General features: G+C 34.9%; 2 protein-coding genes across 2 annotated transcripts in view; one reads left to right on the forward strand and one right to left on the reverse strand.

Moving 5' to 3' along the window:
- The window catches only part of LOC128551142 (cytoplasmic aconitate hydratase-like), a 37,074-nt gene that overhangs the window by 20,925 nt on the left and 3,943 nt on the right, over window positions 1–12,206 (forward strand). The gene's annotated exons all lie outside the window — the stretch shown is intronic.
- Window positions 2,475–5,084, reverse strand: LOC123542914 (uncharacterized). The gene is made up of 2 exons (XM_045328962.2): window positions 4,572–5,084; window positions 2,475–4,341 (listed from the first exon to the last, which is right to left on the reverse strand). Exons 1-2 carry the CDS (start codon window positions 4,907–4,909, stop codon window positions 3,000–3,002), a joined length of 1,680 nt encoding a protein of 559 aa, XP_045184897.2. The 5' UTR covers window positions 4,910–5,084; the 3' UTR covers window positions 2,475–2,999.

Raw genomic sequence — 12,206 nt, forward strand, 5'->3', positions numbered from 1 at the left:
CCATTTCTTATTCGAAGGGGTGTTTACTGAAGATATACTGACTGAATAGCGAACAGTGCAGACCATGATCAGACTGCACTTACGTGCAGGCTGATCTTGGTCTGCACTGGTCGTAAAGGCAGAACCACTTGCCTCCAGCAGGCTAAAGGTTAATACTCATGAATTGATGAATTGAAAAAGCCCAACAAATTGTAAGCAACGGAAAACTGTTGATCATGTATTCTATTAGAATAAATTGAACTTTCAATTAAATATAATATTGTAAAATAATGAATAGTATTAAGATGTAATGAATATTGTGTTTGTTTGATAATTTTCAAAGATTTGTAAATACAACGAACAAAGTCTTTACTTGTGGAACAAATCCCTACATAAATTTGAATCACGAAACTAACTATTTATACGCATACTTAAACTTTAAAGTTATTGTGGTAAGTTTATTAATTTAGGAAGTGAATAATTTCATCAACCGATAATTTCTACTTACCTGCAAGGTTCTTAGCTAAAACTGTCGAATATAATCAGTATTTTAAACAGACACCAGCATAAAACCTAGAAAGGAATATAAATTTAGAAAGAGGAACCCTGGTGCAGTTATGATATACCCAAGACGCCTTTAGATATTTTTTTATTGAACATATTAATAAAAACAAGCGCAACGATTTTAAAGGCACTGGCGCATTAAAAGAAAGCATAACCTAGTCCTAAATGCAAAGCTGTACAGCAGTGTATGTATGATTGATATATAAACAAATACACAACGTTAATATAACAAAATTAAAAAAAAAAGAAAAAATCACATAGAAACACCCCCTTTGAATGGTCAATAGCATGAACACTGCAGACGGAATATAATGTGTAATGAATGTATTGCAATGTTCGAGAATAACAACACAGTATAAATAGAAATTGTTCCAGTATGCTAAGATTATAATATGCAATGGTTTCAGAAAGGAAAGTCAATAAACCGCAGGAAGTAGAGAAACTCGTAAAAGTATATGTACATATAAGGAAGAAACAAAAATCAAGGATATAGATCCGATAAAATCCCATTCTGACACTGCAGCCATCTATAAACAAAACCCTGTAGCATTATATAGATGGATATGTCTATGATTCAAAGATATCTAAGGAAACTTATTGAACTCTGTATCCTTCTATTTTTGATAAAAGTTGCTTGCACAAAACGTGACAGTGTGTCACAGATTTTAAGAACTGCACCATGTCCAAACAAAAATAAAATGCATTTCTGTTATATAATTTAGAAAATATTTATCTACATTTTGATAATTGCGCGATTATAGCATGATCGGGATCATTTTGCAGTCTCTTTCAGAAACCAACAAATATGTTAATAATAGTCGTTGAAGACATTTCTAAACGAGACTTTATTCAACTTATTATTAAAAGTTATCTGATGACTCATCGTGGTGGGAAAATACTTCCAGTTTTCCCTAACAGATTATTTATCTTGGTTGATCAAGCGGCGTCCAGCAAGCCAGGTTCCGAGGTCATGAGGGAACCAGGAATTTCGTAAAAGTCACCTTTTTGGAATAATCCGTAAAATTTATTGGTTCTCATGTTCAACCGAATTGTGCGGATTCCTAATTTTGATCAGCAAGTAGGAAACATAGGGCAGGCACTAAAGTTAAAACAATATTGGAAGCAAAGTTTGTTCAAACAGGAGCTTTTGTAAAACACATTTGCTACCTCAATGGCCTGTCAGAGACAAGTGAATACATTATTTTGTATGTTGTGACCCTGACCTTTGATAAAATGACGTCATTAACAACGTGTTCGGTCTGAATGAAGATTGACAACGAAGCATTCTGAGATTATTACTAGGAAATCGTTTTCAGACTGAAGTAACTTCTTCATGATATGAAGGTAACCTCGATGTTTAACCCGAACAGTTCTTTAGTTATTGAATGAAAACGAAGTTTGGTCTTAAGGTCATTTAGCCTTGACCTTTGACCTACTGACTCTAAGAAGTGGTCATCTACTGACAACTGGCTATCAACGTATGAACTTTAATTATTCCAAGCCATTGCGTTCTTTAGTTAATGAGCGGGAACAATTATAATTCTCAATGTCACTGTGACTTTGACCTTAACCTAATGTCCCTCTAAATGTTAGAGAGTATATACAAACTACAGGTAAACATCGTGTAAAGTTTGACCGGAGTAGATCTAAGCAGTTTCTAGTTATTGAGCAAATAAACCAAATGGTTTAAATAATGACAGACCGATGGACTCGCAGACCGACAGCTATTCTTCGAACGGGATGAAATAAAATAAAATAATATTTTGTTGTTTTTTATAGGTTACGTCAGATATTTAAATTTGATCATCATTGTTTTGTAATGAATATGGGAGGCAAACTCACAGTTATGAAGCCATCTAAGGTAGTAATGCACGAGTTATTTAAAGACTTTTTTGGCCATGGAATTCCCGGATTAAAATAAACTACATGTGTTGGAAATGTCGGCAACAGTCATGTTACCATGAAAGTGTATTTTAAAATATATATACATGTTTGCTATTTTATACAATGAGATATATACAAGGAGCTACTGTATCATTTCATAGACAGCATAAAACAGCAATTTATAATGCAGTACACAGATGACCATTTTGAAAAGTACAGACGATAAACAAAGTCATGTATGTACATTTTTGATTATTTTACACTTGTGATGTATTTTTTTCGATTTTTTGCCATGTTGTCGTAGTTCTTTCCAAGTAGTGGAATTGTGGAATTAATTCTTCACTATGAAAATGAATGTTAATGTAATGAACGTCAATTATATATATTCTTTGATGACATGAATCGATATGATTTGCATGGAATCGGTGAGTTATATGCAATCCATAAATGCCGTGTATTTATGCTCTATCAGATTTATGTAGATGAGTTTTTGTGTTCAAACTTATCCCTTTATCTAAAGCAAACATATAGCAGATCTCTAAGTGAACAAGAAACGTGTTATATTTCAGAACTTACTCTAGATAAAATAAATAAATCTCGTTGCTCCTGCTGGTGGTAACGACTAGTCGCTTTTGACGTTCATCAAAGCATACTGACCAAATAGAACCCAACCCGTACGACTCTCCTACAACCTCGCCAAGCATCTGACAATCGGCTCCAACCTGTATTACGTTTCCTCCCCATCCACCAATAAAGACACTTCCTCTTCTATCGGAACATACACCTACTGCTCTATTGAGTATTCTGTCAGTTAAGCTTGAGATATATGCACCTTCCTTATCGAAAGACACTAGTCCCTTGCTAATGTCAGAAACGTACACTTTTTCGCTATATCTGTCGAAAGTAACATGTCTATTGCTATGGAATATATCTTTCCATTCGTTATCTCCGATGAGTTCTCCAGATAATTTATAAATATACATTTTTTTGTACCCATCAGTGATATACATATTTCCTTTATTATAGGCAATGCCCCAGCATGGATGGACCAGTCGAACTAGTCGCAAAATCTTCATATTATCACGAAGGGAGATAAACTGGATACTTTTGTTATCCAGACTAACAGCAGCCTCTTCCTTGTAAACACAACATACTGCTCTCGGACGGTCAGGCATACTACATTTGCCAGTGACCGATTCTGTTTGTAAGTTCACTCGTTTTATGGAACTGTTGTTCCAATCAGTCAGAAGCAAGTTTCCCTTATCATCAAAACAACAGGACCAAATGTCACATGTCCCTTTGTCACTCAGAATTTTTATATTTTGTGTATGCGTCCTTTTTATATGATACGGTGAATTTACAGGGACAGTGCGGCGACTTACATATCTTTTGACCTCTCCAAATGACTCAATCTCTGAAAACATTTGAACAAGTTTTGGATTACCGTCAAATTCAAATGATGTTTTGTTTTCTTTCAAAACCGTGTTGGTAACTTCATATATTTCTACGAGATCTTTTTGTCCAAGTTTCTCAGAAACAAATCTTTGTGCTTCGTTTCTTCCAGAAAATTGCAGAGCGGAAACACGTTTCTGCAGTCTACTTTCATATTCTGTTATTTTCTGCTTCATAAATGCAAATTCATCCGAAAGCTCCTTGTGTTCATTTTCAATTTCCATTTTTGAAGCATTTTCAACTTCGTCAAGTAGAGTATCTAGCTCCTTTCTTTGCACTTTCATTTTATCAAGGGCCGTTTCCTTTGCTAAATCTATTTCTGAAAGATCTGTTTCTTTGATCGTTTTGACATCTGAGCAGACATTAATCAGTGTGCTAAGTTCTTGGATTAGTGCATCTGTTTCTTTGCTCGCTGCGCTCTCCTTAATGATATTTGTTATACTTGTTACTGAATCACATGACCTAAATAGATATTGATTCATATCGGATAACATCAGTACGGACTATTTTGTGCACGAGTACTAAATGAAGTTCAAGTATTTAAAAAGAAATTATTTTCGGCGTGTTATTACATGAATATGTAACATTTTATTTGTTTTCTATTATACAGACAGTACAGAAATATGTGAGTTATAAAAATCTTGTAAAACGTCTTATAAGCGAATTCCTCTTATAAGCGAAATTATACGCACCTGTGATTTTCAGCTACACAAGAGGTACAACAGACTTCGTCATGATCCAGACAATACATGTCTATCAATTTTGTCTTATGATTGTTGCATCTTTCCGTCGGCACCGGCGGCAGACTTGGCTGATTACTTGGCGAGCTATAATCTGCTTTAAAGAGGAGTTTATGTCCTCTCATTGCAGGGAACATCTTATGCATGTCCGTGCATGATTGACAGTAATAATCTTGACATTCCACACAGTATCTTGCAGCTTCCCTATTTTTGTTCTGTTCCGCGCAAGGTGAACATGTGAAATCAAATATCTCATCAGATGTGTCGACGTGATATCCGCCAGAAGCCATGTTTTTAAGGTTATATAAAGTCAAACTTTATTTCAATTCAACAATTATATAAAAATAGTTTTCCAAATTAAACTCCTATGATCTGGCTTATGTTCCAACTAGTATAAGCTGTACATGGCCATATATCTCAACCAGAATAATTGATTTTGAACTTTAACAGATAAGTTTGATTGTTCGGTTTATAAAACACGGAAGAAAATGAAGCTATATTTAATTGTTTTCAATTACAGGAAGATCTACACTTTAAATTTGAGTGATCTGCTTATTGTTCATATTTGCCGTTTGCAAATCATCGCCGGATGTGGTTCGTTGCTAAGATTATACATATGATCGAGACTTACACAAATGATTTTCAATATCATTCAGATGTTGTGTTCTGCGTCTGGCCTTCAATATTAGGGATTCAATATTGGTCAAAGCATTAAGTGAGCCGATGATCGAAGTTCGAATCCTTACACATAACATCACATGAAAAATTGAGGATCTCAAAATTATAAAAAATGATATGTTAACTTGATAGCATGGCTTGTATAATATATCATGAAATAAGACCAAAACTTGCAAAATTCAGTATTAAAATTTTCTTTCATTTACGTATTTTTCGTAAATGAATTCGACATTCTCCGGTGAATATGCAAATGATTTTTGCTTTGACCGGAGGATGCCGAAATACAAAATAGAGGATATGTAATAACACGGAAATATAATGGAGTTATATCTTCTGAAACTAAGCAAACAAGGTAAAACGTAGAAATACGAATGTATCTTTAAACGTTGTAGAAATATTTTATAATACAGTATCATGTTAAGAAAGTAGAGACATATTAACTATCTATATCTGCTTACAGCTTTGTTTGTACTTTGTTGAGCTGAAACGGTTATTAATTTCTCTGGAGGAAAAATACCCTCTCTTGTATAATGCCAGGTAACCTGATTTATCTTGAAAGAAACGTAGGTTTTGGACAAGAAAGCTCAGCTGCATCCTAATATGATGAGTTGAATTGAGGCGATGATGCAAAAACGATTTGAGGACCGTAACAACTAGGCAACAGCCGTCTAGTTTTAACAGTTGAACATATATTAGAACAGTCCTGTTTAAAATTGATACGCTAAATTACTGAATTATACATGTATAAGGTAAATATACGTTTTAATTTGCACTTTGCAATGTAATATTTACTAATAAACAGAACAACAAGACCACTCTTAAGAAACTCATTAAAGGTAATTGACCAAATGTACCCTTAAAGTCTGCTAAGTGCCTACAAAAGACAAACGAAAACTGGTATTGTAGGATAACGGTAAGATATTGGGAAGATTATGTTCGATATATGAACTGTGTTTTGTTTTAGGAACTTTATTGAATGATTTAGTATAAATATATCATAGGTCTTTTTGTAACAAGGATGTCTGCATTTTCCTGAACAAATTGGATAATTATTTCTACTTTTGTTTTCTTTTTTAAAAGTGTAACATTATTTTACAAAATAATTTCTTATATTCCTGCATCTTAGCAGTTAGTTATTGCTTACAGAAATATCAAGTTCTGCATAAACACAACAAGATATTTCGGTTTTAATTACATTACATCAGTCGAAATGGCCGTAATTGTGATTTCATAACACCGCCCAGTCGCGGACCTACCTGGAGAGAATACCGTGTAGGTGGATTTGTAGAATTTCCGTACTGTGACATACATATGACTTTTTCGGCATACTCTACCATGAAGATTGACAACGATTATTGAGCAGAAACCATTTTTTTGTCTGAAGGTCAATGTAACCTCAGCCTTTGACCTACTGCGCCAAAGTACGCAGGAACTATCTGCGGTCTCGTTGCCATTCTCATCCTCCTGACTTTTGATTTGTCAACCACAGAAACTACAGGGGTCATCCACGGACCAGATTCAATTATCCTAGGAAGCCTGACGACCACAGGTCAAAGTGTTCTTATGTTATTGAACGGAAATTATTTTTCGTCTCAAGGTCACAATGGCCTTGATCTTTGATCTACTGATTCCAAAACAAAAAGTGTCCTATGAAATTCGATGATTGCAGGCTAAATCGTTCATTAGTTATCGAGCGGGAACTATTAACGGTCTCAAGGACAATGTAACCTTAACCTTTATTCTATTAAACCCTGAAGGTAATAGACAAGAGCTACTGACCACAGGCAATCATCGTTTAAAATTTGACAGATATAAGAGTAACAGTTTCTTTGTATTAATTGGAAACCAAATAGTTTACTTACAGACAGATCGACGGACCGACAGACCGACAACTCTTCTTCTGTCATTTTTTTCTAATTTAAAAAGTTGAAAGTCCCATTAACAGCAGTGATGATATTCCGACTGGGTGTAAACGACCATCCTTAGCATAATCTGAAGATATGTAAATTACTTACCACTTACTGTGGTCTGGAACAGCAAACTGCTGAGCACATTCTGCAGAGATGCCCGCGAACCAAAGAAAAAGCGTGCGGTCAAACAGCACCCCAGTGAAAACCAAAGTGCACGACAAGAAGGAGGACCTGAAGAAGACGGCATCCTTCATTGCTGGATCAGGGGTGACAGTGTAGGCGGCGAACGCCAAGAAGAAGAAGTACTTAAATAGGATCATCATCATTTCGTAATGAATGTGGGAAGCTTATAATTATGAACCTGAGATACTTTCACGGCTTTAAGAACCTGCAGTTGCGGACAAGTCATTAAAAATTATTTTTTCGTCATGGGATCCTTGTATCAAAATACATTTAGATTAAATATCTTGAAAGTGTCGGCAACGGCCATGTTATCATGTAAGGTTATCTTATGTTATAATACATAATTGCTATTTTATACAATATGATATACAACGAATTACTAGTATCTATATCATTTCATAGACAACATAAAACATCAGTGGCGTAATGTACTACACAGATGACCATTGCATTTTGCCAAGTATAGAAGATAAAAAAATTATATATGTACATTTTTATGATGTTCTTTTGTTCGATCTCTTTTCCCCGTGTTCTCTTAGTTCTTGCTATGAAAGGGAAATAGGGAAAATGCCTACATACAAGAACTGTCAAAAGTGAATATCATTTTGCAAAAAATGAATGTAAATGTCATTAACGTCAACTATATTGGACCTTAGATAAACGAATCGATATGGCTTGAAATTGTAATGGAGACAATTCCAAAATGCTTATCGTGGTTTGTCAGCATTATGTATATGAGTTAAAGTTCACATCTACAGAGAGCATATACTGACAACAGACGATCATCGTGTAAATCCTGTCCGATGTTAGACTAAGCAGGTTCTTGTTATTGATCGGAAACTGCTTGGTTTTATAACCGATAGACCCTCGAACCGAGAGACGTCCGACAACTCTTGTTCGAAGAGAGTATCATCTATAGAAGTTCACATCATCGTTTGAATATCATGTAATATGCTTACTTTTTCTTTCATATTTCGGTTGATAAGACTGGAACTAATTATTGACAATAATAAGTCCTCTCTCTCTCTCTCTCTCTCTCTCTCTCCCCCTCTCTCTCTCTTTCTCTCTCTCTCTTTCTCTCTCTCTCCCACTGAAAACTAGAGACACTGCTAAATATTTGAGTGTCACACTAAGTAAATACAATTATCTCATTTGGTCAGAATATATTGATAACATCACATCAAAAGCAGAGAATTCACTTAGATACAGCAGAAGGGGAATAAACAAAAAAAAAACAACAGCTTACAACACAATGTCCGCCCACACCTTAAACACTGCTCCTCTATAAAAATGAGACTAACATTTACATGTCTTCACTTGGTACCAGCAGTGTTCCAAAAGATTGGAGGACGGCTATCGTTGTCCCTGTATACATAAAGGGCCCACGAAGCAAAGCCAGCAATCACAAACCTATTCTCTTACTTGCAATTGCTTCCAACTGATGGGGCATGTTTTAGTATCAAATATTATTAATCATCTAGACAATAAAATTTGCTTAATTCCTTCCAACATGGCTTCCGCTCAAAGCACAGTAGTTGTGAATCTCAATTTTTATTAAATTTTAGTCAAGAATTTTTGATTACCTTGAAGCTAGTAAATAGTCAGATCTAATAGTAATGGACTTTATCAAATCGTTTGACAAAGTCGATCACAATCGTCTGGTCTTTTAATTTTAATTTCAATTAGGTATATATAGAAAAACATCCATGTAGGTTAAATATTTCCTTTAATACAATACGAACACAAAAGGTCTTCAATCAGATATGCCACATTTGGTATCAAGGGTACCCCAAGGGTATGTCCTTAGGCCTTACCTTTTCTTAACATGTCCGTCACCTGCCAGGCTCACTTAAAAGCACCGTAAGACTCGTTGTTGATGATACAGTAGTTTATCTCACTATAAATATCATGCATGATTGTGAGACTCTCTAGCAGTACCTCCATAAATTAGAGCTTTGGAAAAAAGACCCGGTCAAAGGAGTTGAATTCCGATAATGCGAAGTGATTAGGGTATATAAAAAGAAATAAAAAAACATTGCTTTTCGCAATAAGCTACATATCCATGAATTTAAAAACTATAAAAATGCTTAATATTTAGGCGAACCAGCAGTGTTAGATCGCAAAAAAGACAAACAAGACCCTAAAATACATGAAAAGAAATGATCAAACAAATGATAAATGTACGAATTTAAGAAACTCCGTATAAAACATGTTCAACCATAATTGGAATATTGCTCAACTGTTTGGCATTCAACAACCTCTAACATATGGAATTAATAGAGTAAGAAAGGCTGCCTCCAGATATGTTCAAATCAACTATGTCTGTAGATGAAGCATCACAGAATTGTTAACTGTACTGGCAAACGTTAGAAACAAGGAGAATTTGCACATCCTTAAATCCTTGATTCTTTTATATAAAATCCGTCATTCCATTGGGGTTTTTTGTAGATCACCAGTACCGGCTAGACTCTCAGGACCTTCATTTTTATATTCCCTCCTCTCGCACCCATTATCACAAGAACTCAATTGTTCCCCAAGAACCATTAGACTCTGAAACAACCTACCACATCATGTTAAATCTAGTGCTACTCTTAATGAGTTCAGGAGTGGCCTGGATTGTTCAAACCTGAAATATCTGTTTTATCATCTTTTAACCTGTAACTTGTAATATAATAGTGCTGATTTTAATATTGCACACTAATTTGTGTTTTCAGTGAAAGCTTAATCATCAGTGTCGACCAGACAGTCGCCTCCCAGTCACAGTCAGTCATTGACAATGGGGACTATCTAGTTCTGGCTAACATAACTTAACTGACACTGTTTTTATTTTCTGATGGTCGCATTCATTTAGTTATGACGAAACCCCATTTGTTTAACTAACCAGTATCAAACCGCAACATCTCGCACAGTCTCTCGTGAGAAACTCATGATGTCATGCAACAGTTCAGAGCATGTGGTTATTCTTGAAAATCAGTATCAAAATTTTACCTATTTATGAATTTAATATAATCACATAAAATCCATAAAACAACATACAATTTCTCAGAAAATGTCAATAAATAAGGATTCTCAACAGCCTATTGTTTTTTCAAAATGAAGAGTACCCTGATCAGGTGACAACTGCAATGACGGACAAAATACTGCAGACAGGGGAACCAATTTGAAACTTGTGTTCAAATTATGTTGCATGGATTATTTATGTCAGATCAAAAGGAAAATTTATTAAAAATATTGTATAGTAAAAGGTCAGTCCATTGCATCTGATAAAATTATAGCATGGCAGACTTCTAGAACGATTCCTGGTTAGGTGTCAGTACGGGATTCATTTTAGCTCAGAGATCCGTAACAGCATATTGTATAAACATCTTTGAGCTGAACTTTTAGCTAGGGACTACTGTGCAGATGTAGACAAATTGATTGTGAAACGTACGGGACCGTAATACGAGCCACGCTAAATGATTGTTCGTACGGGACCGTACAAAGAGCCACGCTAATCTATTTTAAGAAACAAAACAACAACATGTCTAGCACATTCGTATTGTATTTTCTGGTAAACTGTCTTTCCTTTTATTTAACAGGCTTAATTTTATAACATTAATGCATTTGTAGCGTGCACGGTCTAGCTCAGTATATTAAATATAATATAATTTTCCTATGGGCTTCCTTGCCGAATGATTGGAAAACAAATGATTCTTAAAATGATTGGTGAAATATAAAAGAATTAATACTAATCAATCTATCTCAATTTAACTGATGACGAGCACTCAAAATTCGTGGATGGGATCTCTTGTAGTATGGCGATTCACAACAAACTATGCCTAAGGTGAATACCATACATTAAGATTTTACCTAAATACCACCAGATGTCGAGTTCCTATCGTCGTGGAACTTAAACGGAACGCAATGTTCTGAGTAAGAACCCAGACTATGATAGGAGGTCAAGAACCCGATAGTATTTGGCAATTTATTATATTATTTATTTTTCAGCGATGTTATTCAGTCGGTAGCTTGGCAGATTCTTTAATATATTTACTTTGACGTTGTTGACTCCACGGTAGCCAGGCAGGTTCTGATCTCTTCGTGGCGCTGTCCCGGTATTTATAAGCTTTTATCCAATTGTAATTAATGAGCGCTCAATGATTATGACAAAATCAAGCTCCTTAGTACATTGATAATGGAAGTGCGTAATTTGTCCTTAATTTGTGTATTTTCCGTAATTAGAGCCTAAAACTATCGTAATTAACGTGTCAGTAGATAGAACTTTGTTTTCTAGGAATTCATGAAAGATTAGTGCTTATTTCATTTAGTCTATCATCTAAAATATTGGATTATGACGGATCATCGGCGGTTCGAATATGATTGGGTCTAACTATTCTAGGTACGAATCATAAGGTATGCGGTGACTAAATTATATCAAACATCCTGATAGAGGCATCTCGCCACATTGCCCTCTCCTCCGAGTTCATGCGCCCTGCATGACATTTAAAAACTTATCATTATATCTTTATATTCATAAATTACGACACACAAAAATGCAAGGTATATCGAGGCATTGTTTCAATGTTTCTATCTGAAACAAATGCATATATATAGATAATATCTGTCCTTAAATCTTAAGTTTTATCAATTACATAGCATATTGAAAGTCAGTTTTTCTAAATCTCAGACTGTTATCATATTTCAAAGATGATAATCAGAATCACATGTTCATCAGCTCTTCCACTGAGATCTAGCCATTATCGTCAACGTAAAAGTTGATACTTGATGAATAAGGTTCATAAATAGTTTCACTATGTTGCATTTTCATATGCTTTTT

This window comes from Mercenaria mercenaria, chromosome 19, assembly GCF_021730395.1.
Source record: "Mercenaria mercenaria strain notata chromosome 19, MADL_Memer_1, whole genome shotgun sequence".
In the NCBI taxonomy this organism is placed as follows: domain Eukaryota; kingdom Metazoa; phylum Mollusca; class Bivalvia; order Venerida; family Veneridae; genus Mercenaria; species Mercenaria mercenaria.

Bases quoted from the DNA above. Each gene is read 5' to 3' on its own strand.
- LOC123542914 (XM_045328962.2), bottom strand. From the start codon at position 4,909: ATGGCTTCTGGCGGATATCACGTCGACACATCTGATGAGATATTTGAT. The intron at 4,342-4,571 runs GTGCGTATAATT...ATATCTATTTAG, and splicing joins TGTGTAGCTGAAAATCACAG to GTCATGTGATTCAGTAACAA.